Source organism: Sinohyriopsis cumingii, chromosome 8 (assembly GCF_028554795.1).
Source record: "Sinohyriopsis cumingii isolate HCF-2022 chromosome 8, ASM2855479v2, whole genome shotgun sequence".
In the NCBI taxonomy this organism is placed as follows: Eukaryota; Metazoa; Mollusca; class Bivalvia; order Unionida; family Unionidae; genus Sinohyriopsis; species Sinohyriopsis cumingii.
The window spans coordinates 100,841,591-100,859,387 of record NC_142968.1 but is presented as its reverse complement, the minus strand read 5'-3'; the positions used below and the strand labels follow the sequence as shown (position 1 = coordinate 100,859,387).

Here is a 17,797-nt window from a genome sequence, read left to right as displayed (position 1 = left end):
TAATGAAAAATGAATAGCATAGACCAGACGGAAGTACCTTTTGTCAGGGTGAGCAAAATACAAAACAAAGAAACTTCGTGACTTAAAAATCTATAAATATACAGTTCTATTGTATACCTGTTTCATGCCTCAGTGAGCACGCCCCAGGTATTATGAGTACACAAGCCTTAGTCATATTGATTCACGTGATGCATTATACATTACATTTCAAAGCATATTTTTGCAAACTGAAAATCTCAATACAAATTTGGGTCATTGTGTTTAGAACTGTCTGGTAGGTGTAACATCGCACCCATAGGACGATAATGGGTCTCATTAATTATGGGAATATTAGAAAATAACATTTTTCTTTGAAGGAAATTATAAAATTCATAGGAAACTGCCAGTTTGTATCGTACTGTGAATCTGAATGGAATATGTAGTCTGACCTCGGGAAACATTAATTGGATACAAGTTGAATCTAAGGCTTCTTTTGTGCTTTGTGGTGAGGGCTATTCATTAAATCTGTCATTTAAGTTGTAGAAGGAAAGATATTTTAAGGAAAACAAATTTGTCCAGCGTCGATCTGCGTTTGTCCGGAACATATTGTGTTCCGAGGCGAGAAATGGAGATCACTAAAATGAAGGTGACAGGTTAGTAAGCTATTCCATGAAGTGTGTATGTGTATGTGTGCAGTTTTCTGTGTGGTTTAAACGTATTCATGAATAATCATGCGTCAACAATAACAAATACATATATACCGACATAAATACGTATATACGTACCTAATTTTTTACATACACACCTACCCACCTACCAACCTACCTACCTGCCCCATATAAATGCATGCATACGTTCTTACATTTCTTAATTCAATTATCCAGGTGTCAACACAACCAAGTTTTCAACTTATTATTCAAATCTGCTAGCTCTTTTCACTTAGAAGTCTCGTAACCATTGATATACGTCATGGGCCACGAAATTATTGATTTTCATACTATATGTCAAACTTTGTTTTCTATATGATATATAAATATTAGAAAAGTGTGCCCTCTGCCTACATTGATTATATCCATACGTCTAAGTCATCAGACATTTCGGATCTTGGAGTAAGGTGTATACTCCATTATGGTCATTGCACCTGGGCGCAGCAGAAACTACGCATTTCAATTATTTCTAACCGATCGAATACCTAAACTAGATTATAATAGTACAATTTATATTTTTTATTTTCTAAGCCTTCATTAAAATAGAAAATTTCAAAACACTTTAAAGCTATTTTTGTAAGCAATCCTTATAAAAATATGCAAGACAGTACACGCGTGTACACACCATTGTGGTCATGTATTCAAACCATGACCGGCACTGACATTACAGCGAGCAGCTTACACTTTACAACTAAAATCAAAACTGAATGTGAATATTTACATTAATTTGGTTTCGATACTAAGGGGGTGGATAAGGTCACTTGTGATATGTGTATTCGCTCTTTTTCTGCCACTATCCCTTACTGCATGTTGTTAATATTTGCTGATTGCGCCGGATTGGTGCAGTCAGGTCTGGCTGCCATTTTTTGTTGACTGTAGGACTGCGAAATCGGTAACAGTACTCGTTCCGCTTGTTTTATTTATCTGAACTGACCAAAATGTTACTTTCATGACTACCTGATACTCATTCTTAAATATTTGTATCGGTTTGTAATTACAATAATTACAATAATGTGATCTATGTATTTCTAACAGTTAAAATTCAAATGTGTATTTACTGCTGTCCTCACTTGACGTCATATTGCCAAAATACATAGTGTAATGACCAAGAAGGAAGAATAAACCCTGACATTTTTTTTGTGCTAAACAAAGTAGACGATTACATGTTGATTAATGTTGATATATTCATTATTTGAACAGTTCATGTGCAAGATGGCATGTCCTTAATGTTTGTCTGTTCTGTGTGCTAACAGTAAACGCTGCAATATGTGTACGCCCGTATGAAGTCAAACTGTATTAGGAATGGACCCATCCAACGTTACATTTAACATTCTTGCACGGTTTCGATTTTGGTTACCGGTGTTTACGCTTATATCATGATTCAAGGTCATTGTCCAATAAGGAATCAAGGTACTCGCTACTAGTATGAGGCGCCGTAGCGGAAAAAAACTGGTCCACTCAGAACGTTGCCGTTGAAATTTTAATGTCACATGTTCAGAATTCCAATTTCACGTGTTGTATGAAAAATGCTTGTCCTTAAAGTTTCATTTCATAGGTCGAGATTTTAGATTGCATCTGTTGAATTAAGCAGTAGTGGCTGAAAGTTATATTTTTTATGTAGAGGATATGGATAATGTCGTTTGAATTACACGGCGGTGGTTGAAATTTCAATATCATACTCCGAGATTTCCTAATTTATATATTGCTTCAAAGAGTTTATGTTGAAAGTTCCATTTCATATGTTGAATATTTAGATTTCGTCTGTTGCATTACATAGCGCTGGTTGAAAATTCGATTTTCAATGTCGAGTTTTTTTATTGTATCTTCCGAATTAACACGGCGGTTGTTGAAATTTAAATGTCAAATGTCGAGAGTTTCAATTTAACATGTTGAATCACATTGACTGTGCTGAAAGTTCTATTTCGTATGTTGAGTTTTTAGATTGTAACTGTTGAATTACACATTTTATTGTGCTTGTCAGAATTGTTTCTTTTTATATATGAGGAAATGATGTGTTAGTGTTAAAAGTTAAATTACACAATGTCCACTTAAACAATTCAAAATAATATCGAGTATTAAGATATATCATTCGTGTATTTAATTATGATGCGCCATTACATTTCCGGTATTTAGAGTGTGAAAGTTTCCATTCACAGGTCGAGAATTACTGTGAATTTCTTCGTTAGAGGTCGCTCTCGTGAACGGAACGCGTTATTTTTAAACACGGAGGCTGCTTCTCGTTGCTGTGAAATTCAACAGATGAAATCTAAATGCTCGCCATATGAAATGGAACTTTCATCCAAGTTACATTAGACGTGTGAATTAGGGATGCTTGACATATGATATTGAAATTTCAACCACCGCTGTGTAATTCAAAATATACACTGTAAAACGTCGACGTAGGGAATAGAACTTTAAACCACCACTGTATAATTCAACATATAATATTTAAAATCTTGATCTAGAAAATGGAACTTTAAGGACATGCAGTTTGATCCAACACGTGATAGTGGATATCTCGTTAAACGAAATCGAAATTTCAACTGCAAGTTTCTCTTTGGACCAGCCTGTGTCCACTACGGCGCCTCACATACTAGTGCATTTTGATATTTATACATGTATTTGGTTACGCCAGTGGTGGGGAAAATGGCTGTCGACAACGAATAGATCAAAATGATGATTAGTAATTTATATTCTGAGGAGGGTGGGAAAGAACCGAAAGTCTGTAACGTTTGCTCAGCCCCAGTTCGTAAGTCGCGTATAAACTAAGGTATTATTATAAGCCATGGTTTGATGACTAAACATTGCCGCGGGCTAGATTTAAACTCTTACGCAAGGTTACCGCGACCAGAGAGAAGGCACGGCATCTTGGATCGGCACAGGCGTTAGATCGAGCAACTTCCCACCCATGTGTTACAGTTTATTCCTAAGATCAGAGGACCACGCGAATCTAAATCCGTCGCCACGTGGACAGACAGCGAGAAGGACATCGATCTAAATCCGTCCCCACGTGGACAGACAACGAGAAGAACATTGTCCACTAAGTTTGATTGGATCGGGTCAAAGCGACAGCCAACCGAACTGTAATAACAATTTCGATCCGAATTATAATTTTTATTAGCAAGCGAAAATTTAGTCTCGCTTAGGAAGATTGCTGAGTAATATAGTGTTACTCCGAGGAAGCCACTCGTAATTTGGCGGTAAAACTTAGGAAAGACAAAGCTTCGTAAAGGAAGCTTTTTGGGGGACACTTCCGCTTCAGTTAAGTCCTGAGTATCTAAGAAAGGAGACGGAAGTGAGACTAGCAGAGCAGTCGGGGTCAAGAAGTATAGTCGGTGGAGAGAGTCGAGGAGGAGAAGGGAAAGGAGTCGAGAAAGAGAAAGTGAAGAAGGAGGAGGACTATATAGAAGTCGAGGAGGAAAAGGAATTTGGAGGAAGTCGGGAGGAAGAGGAGAAGTAATTGATGAGTAGAATACACAGATGAGTAGAATACAAGGACAGGTGGAAAGCTATCTCATACTAATAATCAAATGATGCAACAGTCTATCACATGGTCGAGCAGAAGTAGAATACTTGGGAAATTTGAAGCATTTGACTATTGAATTATTATTAAACTGTTATTCGTTGAATTCCACTTTTTGTACGTTCAATAATTTAACCGTCTGCGTTGCTGACTGGGGGCTCGGAGCTTTACATCTCTCTTTCACTAATTTAACTTCCAACCAAAATAGAGCCTGGGTGGGACTTCTATAATAATTCATATAGAATATTAGGAGCACCCTACCCCAACCATAACACCGCTGCCACAGTGGCGGCATAAAAACCCGTCACGTCACACAGTCCATGTTTCAGTCTAGAAAATAAGCAACTTTTTTTAGTGTTATTGTATCAAAGAGATAGAGGGGACTACTACTACTACTACTACTAATAATAATAATAATAATAATAATACCTGATGCTGAGTGATGTAGAAGTTAATATATTTTATTTAAATTGGCGGAAATGAAGAGCAATGTGCTTTTCAAACATTTAACATAAACTTGGTAAAATCTGTCGCTGGTCCATACTTGTTGCTGACAATCGATCACCTTCCTCAAATACTGGGAAGATTTTAGTCTGACCATTCCGATGGCTTAAGATGTTAGAACGCCCGCCTATGATGCAGGAGATCGCGGGTTCAAAACCCGGGCCTAGTCACACCAAAGACTTATAAAAATGGTACTTGCAGCTGCCTCGCTTGGTGCTCAGCATTATAATGTTAGTGTTAGGACTGGTCGGCCTGGTGTCAGGATAATGTGACTGGGTGGGACATCATGCTATATGTCTATAGTATGATGCCCCAGTGTTAGACATCACTATAAACTGCAACACTGCAGACATCGTAGCGATATGGCTCGAATTGTTAAAGCTACGTTAAAATACACACGCACACAGACACAGACAATTTAGCTAATTTCATATTAGTTGGAAAGATCCCTGATGCAGTACTACTAGACCAGAACTGGTAGCAACTCAGGTTGATCTTTTGAGTATTTGGGGTGAGATTTCATCCAGTCCTGTCAGTCCTGTTGCTTTTGGTTCCGTCAGATTCTTTCCTCAAATACGTTACTCTACCATAATATTTAGGACCTCTACCGCTACCTCTCAAATCCAACCCAAACAGTCAAACAGTTTTAGTTATGGAAGCTAAACATTTATCTGTTCACATAGGTGGCAGTCAGACAGAGCGATCTTCCCTTGGGATAAGTGCCAACTGTCGTGCATACTTAAGTTACTATTACCGTTCGGGTCTCTCTCTCTCTCTCTCTCTCTCTCTCTCTCTCTTGAAAACCCGATTTAAGATTATTGGTATTCAACTACAGAACAAGAGGAAAAAATTTCTATCTATAATGTATTGTAGAATTGCAACTTTTTCATACTCATAGGCCATATGCCGATTGGACTGATTTGTAATATGTTGTTGTTGTTGTAGGGTATAGCGCCATTTTTCAGCACAAGATAGGCTATACGTGGCGGCTTGTATATATGATGGTGGAAGAACCCAGGAAAACACGGAATGAACCACCGACACACGATAATCTACTGGCAAGCGTTCTCACGTACCCCCAATGGCCGAGCCGAGCCTCGAACCCACGCAGATAGAGGTGAGACGGCAGTGAAATCTAACGGTGAGCTATTTAGACCACTATATCTTTAGAGAGAAAGTAATTTTAATGCGATGGAAGAAATTTTTTGAATCAGTATCATATAAAGCTTGTTTAAAAGTTTTTATTTCAAATGCTGTGTTCACAGGGGGGCCCCACGCGTAAAAATGAATAGCTTTTATCCGGTTGCTCAGATAATGGAAATGCAGAAAACTAATTGGTTTTGAACGTTTTCCTCGTAAAATTTAGTCGACGCTGCAAGCAGATATCTGCATAAAATCTGCCTCGGTCAGACATATAGTTAACTTGATTTTTGGATAATTTATTGTCATAATGTCCATATCATAGGTATTAAAAATGACCCGTCATATATGCATCCAAAGTATTGCTTACTGCACAGGTTTCTTGATAAGTTATAACCAGAGCGTTCACTTCCACGTTATTAACTTCACTGTTTTATCTGCTTTGGCACTCAAAAGGGCCGATATTTACAGGTAAATTCCCACAGTACTTTGTTAAGGTCTGCAGTGCGATTTCATACAATGGGTAGCCTGGCTGGCTACATGATACTGACTGCTATATTTCGTTTCTCCTGACCTAGATCATTGGAGGGAATAAATGCAAACAACATAAATGCTGGAAGGGCAAGGATTATTATCACGGTACATGTTTAGCATGCGTGGGTTTGCTACTTGGGAACACATACATGGGCTCCCGCAAATAGGAGCAATCCCCTGCCCTCCGATTTCACATCTAAACATGTTTAAGCCTACATCCTTAAAATGTATTAGCTGACCACTGTTGCCCCACCCCACCCCCAATTATGCGGGCGCCCCTGAATACGTATAAAATATGTACTTTGTGGACGGAAGTCAGTGGGCCTCAACACTGGAAGCAATCTAAACGGAAAGGGAAAGCACAGAAATGCATTCCGAGGGACGAGGGCACCGTCAATAATTTCCCTTCGGATGAGTATCGCAAACCAGAGGGCTCGCCAGCCAATAAGTGATCAAGGAGATCCCTTTTGGCGACAACCACAGCCTTTTCGCTAATTCAACACAACAAACCCTTTTGGGCTAAGCAAACCGCCCTGCTACCCCATGCATTCGACGGCCATCCTTCTCTCTCTATTATTTCCGAGCCAGATCGAAAACGCGCCAAGCCAAGATATTGTCTCGAGCGATGCAGGTAGGGATTCAGCTTGTTGATCATATGCACATAACTCGTCTCAGCTTAACGAACTTGACAACGTCATGGAGGATACGATTATAATCTGCATTTTCGAATCAGATCGCATCAAGCCGACACAAAAGTAGAGCTTATCTTTAAAGTCAAAGAAGGGAATTTCTTTGTCTATTATGACATCATAACATCTTTATTCTTTTCGTGGAGGATACCTACTATGGTACCATAAAACACTTGATTCACTCTGCCCAGCTCAGTACCCTAGTACTCACTTGGTACGGAATTAGCTCGATCACGTGTTTATGACACTCAAAGGACAGACCTGTCTAGCGATGGTCTAGAAGTAACCATTTTAGGACGAACTCCTTGTCTGATTAAGCGCCACTTGCGGCGAACCCACCAGCTACATCTCAGCCTTTGCAAGAGGCGATGACAAGAGAAGCCTCCAACTTCCGGTCATCTTTTGCTTATTCAAAAGAAAACTGTGTTCACCTCCTCCCGCCCCGTCATCAGGTTCATCTATAGTACCAGCATATGTTGACGTTCTAATCAAGAAATACCACCCAGCGTTAAAACTGCAACCGCAGTCTGGTCGAGTGGCTGACTTATTGTGGAACTTAAATAGACAACTGCAGGATCCAACTGTCCATAGACTTTTCTTTTCGCAGCAGCGCCTACCATTGAATTTTAGTCGAAGATTAAAACACGCACGCACACACATAAAACAGTGTTTCACACAGACATTCCCAACAGTAGACAGAGACATTGCAGGTCTTGTAATGTCAAAACCCTACTCAGTCCAGATGGACTGGAAGCCCTTTGTGACAAACAACATTTTTTTTCCCCGGAATGTCGTCGATGTGGTTCGAATAGTCTCATTGATAATATTCCTGCGAGTGGAAAACCGTGTTTGCTCTCCCACTACGATTTCCACTTGACATGCGTGGGAGTCTGACTCTCGATTAGTGCAAATAATGAAGAAAACAGCAAAGCACTCTCTGGTCAGTGCCTTGATGCACCCTCCCATAAAAAAATCCATAAACAAACTTAAGAATCAAAGCCTCCTATTGGCGATTGATATCCACGGTCTCGCGTATCGAACACACATACCCGACTCGTAAATGCCTACTGTATGGTGATCATCGACCGGAGTAGATAGCCTGCCAGTGAAGTACATTCTTGTCGAGTGTGATTTTCTCCTTGTATTTTGAAGTTAACCACTTAAGAAATTGTACAAAGGCGTAACATACCAAACAATTCTGGACATTGGAAGGGAAGGCTGTATATACAACAAATTTCTATCACGTTTTACGGCTTTTGCATTTGTTACCTTTACCAGTTTGGAGCCTCAGGTTACCGAATGCTCTAAGGCGCCCAGCTATACAGATCACGGCGATCTCAACTCTGTCCGCGTGTTCGAGTGTCAGCCAATTACCGTATAACGCCTCAGCTAGTGGTGCCGAAATTACAGCCATGTTCAGAGCTTTGAGCTGATGGCCCAGCTGCGTAGGGCGCTCGCCTTTATGGACCACTGACATCTAACTGCTTTATGATTGAGTTCGAGTCTAGGGCTCGGCCAATGTTAACCGGGTTCTTCCTCCACCAGATATACTGGCCGCCATGTATGGCCTCTCATGTGTTGAAAATGGCGTTAAGTCCACAAGAACAACAACAATGCTTTCAACTACGTTGAAACCTCTAAAAAGAAACATATATTTCCACACTGAAAGCCTTGCAGAATCTTAAATCTGGTAAGACGTTAATATCCCAGATATATTGTAGAATAATGATATTCTGCGAAAAGTATTTTGTATTAGTGGCTGCCTGCCACATTGCCATAAGAGGTATTAAAAGGGTCAATAAAGCAACGAAAGTTATCCCACAGTCACCCGTTTTCGAGTGGAAGATTCTCTATACTGACTTCAAATATTGTATAAATCGACATGTTCGCCATACTGGACAAAATAAAATCTTCACAAGCTTAAGAACATTAAATTCAGTATTGGAGAGTACTATCACCCGTATAGAACAAATTAGAGAGGTGGTATTGTGCCGATCGAGTGTCTAACATAAGTGATTCGTGCAAACCTCCTGAAGGGTGAACAGCGATCACAATGCATGCCATACCAGTGTTCACCGAAACTGGAGGACATCCTTGTCTAGTTCCACACTGCGACAGAAGTATGTTGACGTGAAATGTTTGGAAATAAAGAACCTTGAGAATGTCCCACCAGAAAATCTTAGAATTTAAAGAGAATGCGGTTTATGCAAAATATTTTAATCACTTTCAAGGGTTTTGCATGTGCTTCCTTTATATATTATTTCATATACATTTTGCAAAATATCTGTACGTTGTATATTTTACCTTGCTTGTTGTACTTAATTTTACAAGTCCTGGAAATGGTATATATTTCTATATTTCTTCACACATTCATTTTAGCATTTGTTCGAACTTGACCTTTAGTTGGTAATACATAGCTACTTTTTTCTGAGGCGCCGAAAAGAAAAGTACTGCATACATATATACCCTATCAAAAAGACATTTGCTAGCTATTACCATAGCTCAATGATAGTTAAATATAATGTGGTATCATTTGTGAGTGATTAGGATTTTTAACGTAGCTTTAACAATTTTTCAGTCATATCGCTACGATGTCTGCAGCGTGGCAGTTTATAGTGATGTCTAGCACTGGGGCATCATGCTGCAGACATGTAGCATGATGTCCCACCCAGTCACATTATTCTGATACCAGGCCGACCAGTCCTAACACTAACCTCTTAATGCTGAGCGCCAAGCGAGGCAGCTGTTAGTACCATTTTTGTAAGTCTTTGGTATGACTCGGTGGGGATCGAACCCACGACCTTCCGAATCGGACGCTCTAACCACTAGGCCACCGCAGCTGTTCTCTGGTATCATTCAACACATAACGAAACTGACGTAGATATCATTGACCGTCCGTCCCTGAGACATATCATTACCGTCCGTCCCTGAGACATGTCACTAGCCGTCCGTAATACAACTCGCAAAGAGGATTATGAACTTGTTTCGCCTATTTTCGGAAATATTCAAACAGTGAATGTTGGCAATGTTAAGTTATTAGTGTAGTCAAGGTCGTAGCTACCGTATAGCAAGAGTATAGTAAAGTAGGGTGCCTTAAAGGTCACTGGCCACCTATATTGTACAAACGTGTGATATTATTATAGTCATATTAAAAAAAACGCATTTTTTTATGTATGCACACCACAAAAATGTTTAATTAGACTTAAAAATCTGCTTTTTAAAGTGAAAAAATTATTCGACAATCTCCGTCAACAATCGGTAGTTTCCGCGTGCCAAAAGCGGGTATGACGTAAATTTATCCATTCTATTCATCCTTGCAATCCAAGTGTTTTATTTCCCCACGTAAATATCTCTTATATTTCTGACGATCGTGCTTTTGTAAAGCAAAGTTGGTGCACTGTGTTGCATATGGATGTAACCAAAAGAGTGATGATGAGACAAAAAAGTTCTTTCTTTTTCGGAAAGATCCTGTTTTTACCACAAAAAGTAGATTGAAGCTGTGGAATAGAATAGTGTGAGGGATGGGAAAGTTCTAAATCCTCCTAAATCACGTAGAAACCTCTATAGTGCATATGAGAAGAGGGACAGAAAGAGCGTTAAGTAAAATATATCAAATAAAGGATTACAGTACATTAAAGTTGCTGTAGATGTAAAAACTTACTGTTTAAAATATTCATAACCCTTTTTTATCGTGCAGGGTGTAGACTTCGATCATACTCATTATTTAGCATTATTTGTTATAACCAATATGAACTCAAAAGGATTTTAAAAAAAGAAATATAAGGTATTATTCTAGGACGTTTGTCATCACTCATATATATATATATATATATATATATATATATATATATATATATATATATATATATATATATATATATATATATATATATATATATATCGGGACACGATACAATAATTATTTTTCCTGTCCTAGAACTTAAGGTGAAACATTTTTCATCAAGGTATATGTCCCAAGACTTAAGAAACGAAATAATTTTGTGTTGAATTTGTGACACACACACACACACACACACACACACACACACACACACACACCTGCACGGTACAATAAAATAGATAAACAAAACACTTATTTGAAAATAAAATGAAAGAAACTAATCTTGCATTGTTATAATTTATTCCTTTTTTCATCCTGCAAAATTTATGAAAGAAAATAAGTATATCCATGCATGTGCATCCTTACAGTAGTGTGTATCGCTTGAGTTAGATAATAAAATCGCAAATAAGACGGGAATATCACCCGATTGCTTGAAGACACCTGCCATTCACGCACGACACGTTATAAGGTGCAAACTAGGCCGATAAATCAACCCTTCACCCGTGGTGATATTGATTTTCGGATGAGGGGCTGATATCACCTATTCATTAAAAGCTGCAATTATCTGTAATCAAATTTGGCTGCACACATGGATGTATATTTTATAGACCTTCCGGTATTTCTCGTGGCTGTGCAGCTACCGTCGGCTGAAGGGTTCTTTTGGCCACATGTAGATTATATTTCCTGAGCAAATCATATGTTTGGTGACTTGTAAATCCACCTGGAATACCACAACCATCTGTCCGGTGGCCATTTTGAATTTCGCGCTTGATATGGCTGTTACCAATTACCGGTATGTATCTAAAGTGTACGCGGGTTTGTTCCAGAATGATTTGCATGCAGCAAAATTGCATATTGTAATGAACAAGTGACATCACACCCACAACATCGTCCGTCGGCATCAACACAGATTTGTGGGGTTGATTTATCGGACTAGGTGCAAAATGGCCAAGATTGTATTATATCAAGGTTAACTATACGACGGTATCTCGCAACAAAAAAAAAAGTCATTATTTGAAAATGCATTCAAGCAAGTTATTACTGTGTATACTATTTACATTACAAACATCAATGATCGTTTGTATCAATTATGATTACTTATAGCAAACAAATAGAAGCCCGGGTGATGAATAAACAAACCTGGCAGCGAAACTCGTTGCTTAAACTTACCGATATCAAATATATCAAATACAAAGGTTATTTTATTACAAAGCAAGCCAACCCCGCAAACTGACTTTGGGCTCTTTCAAGTGTGCCTTTTTTCTCTTTTGTTTTCATGAAGTCGGCCGACATAAGAAAGCCAACTTTTTTGGATTCTTTTAAGTGTACCGATTATTTTATTTTTTTAAAAGTCGACCGACATAGGGAAGCCTGCATTGATTCCTTTTTACCTGTATTAACGTGAATTTTGAAAATAAATTGAAACAATGGAATCGTTTTGAAAGTGACACAATTTAGTGCGTGGTGCACGCACATCGATCTAAAGCTGAACATTTAATTAGTTTTCAACCGTTTCATCTAAATGTTCCCTATCCATAGTTGTAGTGTTTTAGTTTTTGACAACAAGAAGCACTTACTTCGTCTTTTGGGCATAATTGTAAGTCGTTACCGGTTGGCGTCCTCTATAGGTGGGAAATCGTAGCTAAGGGGAAGTAATAGTGTTGTATACTTTTATTTCGAGTAATCAAATTATTATTTCTTCTTTGCACTTGATATTTTTTTTATTCTTTTTGTGCGAGTATAACTACATTTAGTCATGCAATACAAATCTGGCGTTAAAAGAAAAATGTTAGAATATGGCCGGTGACCTTTACAGTGGCAAAAATAAAAGTAGAAACGAGCATGGCGGTCTTCAAGAGCTCCATCATGCCGTACCGACTTAGGTCTACTTTATTGCTTCCAACACATTCAAAGCCCAAGACCAAAAAATCATTCTCTAACAAATCTTCAATCCTTGAAATAAGATATGATCATTTTTTTTCCAGATATAATATTCCTTGTTCACATGATAGCTGAGCAATCAAACAATTTCTTACTCAACCACTTTTATACATGTGTTCTGTTTTCCTATGCATCTTCTTTGGTTGCCCACTTTCGTACAAAGTTGTAGCCCATTTGATATCTTTTTCTCACCCCATCTCGCGAAGTGCAATTTTTCCACATTAATATTTGCATGTAGTTAGGAGCCTTTCATGACTAACATTTTCCTTTTGCGCACCACCATAGAGAAAGAAAACGGGTTGATAATTGAAACAAGTGGAAACGAAATGAGCTATGTTCATGCAGACCTATACGTTTTTATGTACGATAGATTAAGTATTAGCATATTTACCTACGTTTTTTTACAAGTGGCAAATTTCGAACATGACAGTATTTCATTTTTTTTTTCAGTTATAATGGCCGCATCTCACTTTCTTATGATGTTCCTGACCGTACATGGTCAAATGGTCCGCAGATCTGCTCCCAGTGTTGAGCTAAAAGACGTTGATGAGACCTTGGACATAATACTCCATAATGATTTAATGTTAGTTTGTGAAGGCAGCGACTTTCCTTCAAATGCCCCTCCAATCAAGGTAATTTACACTACAAATAGTTAAATATCGTCGAAACCAAATGCGGTTGACTTCGATTCATATGGCTCATGACTTATTGCCTCTTATTAGCATCATTTCAGATTAAGTCTAGATTTATCAGCAATGTCTGACGCTGTCATAATACTGAAACTGATATCTGTTTGCCGCGTGTTCCAGTCTCTATCAAACCATCACCTTGGCTTGCATTATATTCGTAAAATTATTTATTTAACTCATTTCGATTGATTCGAAAGAGTGGGAAGTAGTAAACATGTTGAGAATTCTAAAGTAATTAATACATTATTGAATTAGCACTGTTAATTACAACTATAATATGGTCCGCGTCCACTTTTGTCATTAATAAATATAGATTTAATGGCTCGCAACGATTCCCCAAACAGTGTTCAATATCATTATTATTTTAATATTTACAAGACCAGTCAAACGTCATGGGATTGTTTCCAAAATTAAAACATTATAAGACTGGTCAGACTTGACGATATTATTTCAAAAATTAAAAATCGCTTGACCAGCCAGGCTATAACAACAATTAGTGCAGTTGCTAAGTCTTGACCGGAGTACAACGGAACGAAACGGCAACAGCGCAGTAGCATACACAAAATGACAAGTTGAAATTACCATATGATAAATAATGACAATATATAAGTTACTTTGTGCTAAAGGGATATGTGATAGAAATATTTAACGAGTTTAATGTCAGTCAGTCTATAGGGCTAAATCGCCTTTGTTTGGATAGTAAAATGTCTTGTAAAATGTTATCAAGTTCAAGAACGGCTTTTAAGAGAATGACAGTATTTATTTGTTGATATGTAACAAAAAATATGCGCAGTTGCGTTAGTTGGTAAATGTAGCGAAGATTTCCATTGATTAAACCATACGACATGATCAGGCCGAGATGGGTTTATTTTTGTGTAAACTGTGCGAGAATTACTTCATACTAACTTCTATAAATAGAACTATGTGCAAAGTAGTACCGCTCCGGTGGTCTAGTGGTTAGAGCGTCCGCCTCGAGTGCGGGAGGTCAAGGGTTCGATCCCCGACCGAGTCACACCAAAGACTTGTAAAAATGGCGCTCAGCATTAAGCGGTTATTGTTACGACTGGTCGGCCTAGTGTCAGGATAATGTGACTCGGTGGGACATCATGCTACATATATTTTTTATATCACATTTGAAATGTGAACAAACTGATTTTCACAGGATCGAATACGAAATCTTTGCATTTTGGTCTGAAAATTAATATTTTTTTCGGTTACTACATTTGAAAATAGAAAACAAAACAGACTGGGAAACTCAGCATATACCAAGAAGAACGCTGGGGCTAAGTGCTGTGATGTGCAGCGAATGTGCTTTTGACTGCGGCACGTTACAATTGAATTTAACAATATAGGTAAATTGATATATGAATTTAAGAGACGGGGGTTCAAAAAATAGCATACGCCGATAGTTACGATGTAGATAGATTCCTCCCCTCTCCCGTCATAACTGTCATGGTCGATGTCTTGCATTGTTTGACTATTGGACCGCCATAACAATAACCATTTATTGATAGTCCTAATTTTATTTGCAATTAGCCTCTGTAGATAGCCTAATATCTTAATGGACACGACAATATACTTCAAGAAGTGAAAATTGGTTACTCACAAGTCTGTACAATAATGAATTGGCCACGTCACAATGAACGCACAAAAAGCATCAAATCCAAGTCATTTGTATGATAAAAAGGCAAAATATTCCTTGATTTGAGTATTGAACTTCTACTCACAATACATGTGCCAGTTAACTAAAATATTAAGGTTATGCTGTGAAATATTCGAAACATTAGATCGCCTACCGTTCGTGGAATTTCTTGCTTGATGTTGAAGTAGCTATTACGTTATTGATGGAGAATCCCCTGTTCTATAAACAATTCAACAAGAAATCGTACGCTTAAATAAGGCTTTGATACTGATAGGAAAATTTATTTAAAACAACTGCAGTTATAAGAATTTAATGTTGGGTTTGTTTCAGTTTATCGTTGTATAAGCTGTCAGTTGCCGACTCACACAGTTTATATAACGTCCATTTAAATTATTTGCTTTGTGATACCGCAACTGAAATTTAAACCAAGATTAACTCAGAAAAAGAACAACATTAAACTCCAATAATCCAATGTTTCAGAACAGATGCAGATATAAAGAGTATATCTAATTATGGTACAGAGTATATAAAATTATGATACAGAGTATATCTAATTATGATAACGTGGAAATAGGCATCATTGCAATGGGTATTTAAGCAAGTTGGTTTTAAACGGTGCAGGATTCAACAATACATTGAGGATGATACATTTTAGAAAGATACGATAAAAAGCAGGTATTAAACACAACACTGACAAAGGAAGTGTGTGTGTGTGTGTGTTGAAGATTTTTAACGTAACAGTAACAATTTGTCAGTCATATCGCTATGATATCTGCACTGTGGCAGTTTATAGTAATGTCTAGCACTGCGGCATCATGCCGCAGACATATAGCATGATGTCCCACCCAGTCACATTATCCTGACACCAGGCCGACCAGTTCTAACACTAACCTTTTAATGCTTAGCGCCTGGCGAGGCAACTGTTTGTACCATTTTTGTAAGTCTTTGCTATGACTCGACCGAGGATCGAACCCACGACCTCCCGCTTCCGAAAGGGACGCTCTAACCACTATGCACCGGGGCAGTCTGACAGAGAAAGCTGTCCATTTTCATTTGTATCGTGCAAGTATTACAGTGCCATTAACCTTTTAGATTCCAATAGATTCAGTTAATGAATACTAAATTATGACCAGAAAAAAGTTTCGGTTTCAGGAACGTTTCGGTTAAGTGATTTTGCGAGATTTGGTCTGTGCCATAAACTAGATGTTTTCTTTCATGTCATTGTAAACGTCTTCTGTGTCCACACGAGTGCATAAGCAATCAATAGCAGCTGTGAGTGGTCTAATTTTACATCCATAAATGCTTTTGAGCCTACTTCGGCTTTGATTGTCTTGTTTTTAAGACTTAATAACATTATGTCGTCGTCTGTAATTGTTCTACTTACAATGATAGACCTTTCTGACACGTTAACGTTCTGTCTTTCATCTTTATATATTTTAACTGTTCTCGATCTATTAACCGAATACAGTGTTGTTCATCAATTGGAAATTTCTCTCAAAAGCGTTTATCTCAAATTTGTGTTTAGTTTAGTTTAAGACTTTAACTGTTCTTATATTTAGACAGCTCCGTATTCTTTTAAACCAAATTGCACGTAACGCTGCTTATTTATAAAGTTTATGACATTTAAAATGTATATTATAGGTTTGATACTACTGTTCTTATACCCTTGTGATCATATATCTTCTTCTGGTGCTCAAATAAATCATTTTCGTCTGGAATTAATTATATGGAGCGAATGTATAATTGTCAGAATGGTCAAAAAGTGCAAAGAAATATCCAAATCCAAATCTGAAATGCAGCCAGAATTATAGTTGTTCGAATAAATTTATCTACCCACTTATGAAGATGTACCACCTGAACAAATGTTCGATTTAATGTTAGGGAATAAAGTTTATGTAATTTGCTTTAGATCTTCACCATTCAGCCAATATTGTGATGAGGTGCCGTTTGACGATAGTACATACATATAGTCAATATCGCTTGTCCGTCGTTTTTTTCTTTCTTTGTGGCATATATTTGCTCATGGCAAATTTATTGAGGTTGTTAGTTTCTTGGTAAATACTAAGTGACCGTATCCTTGAACTTTCTTACTTACCATGTCATATTTATGAAGGTTTTTAGTATTTTAGGACATACTGAATGACCTTAACCTTGAGCTTTCGTACTTGAAATCATTTCTTATCTTGCCATCTTTGACTAATTTTCGTGACTTGCTTTCACATTTCTGTTCGAAATCATGCATTTCCACTTTGTGTTCCGCTCTTGACCAACTGCAACATATCATATCGGTCAAACGTTATAATTCAACAAATGCTATTTATAAACATGTATCATTCTTATCTAAGAGTCCTTGATAATTCTGCGTAAAATTCACATACCGTTAAGGTATGTTTTCACACGATAGTCATGCAGATCTGCACGTATCTGGAGTTTCAAATGTCCAGTGACATTACGGACAATTTGGTGACATCATTTGGTCTGTTTTAATCATTCACCTTCGAAAAAAGCTTTTCATTTGGTAGCTGAACTCTTTTGATGAACCTTTCAAAACTCTAAATGTATTGATATGGGGAAATACCTTTCCTCGACTATTTCGATTTCAAATTAA

General features: G+C 37.7%; 1 protein-coding gene across 1 annotated transcript in view; it reads left to right on the top strand.

Annotated features, from left to right (window-relative positions):
- Positions 1–222: 222 nt before the first annotated feature.
- The window catches only part of LOC149794247 (uncharacterized), an 87,825-nt gene continuing 70,250 nt past the window's right edge, over positions 223–17,797 (top strand). Inside the window, exons 1-2 of the mRNA XM_089968375.1 lie at positions 223–632; positions 13,309–13,490. Of these exons, the coding sequence (XP_089824501.1) occupies positions 605–632; positions 13,309–13,490 (210 nt within the window). The 5' untranslated portion in view covers positions 223–604. The remainder of the gene's footprint in view (positions 633–13,308; positions 13,491–17,797) is intronic.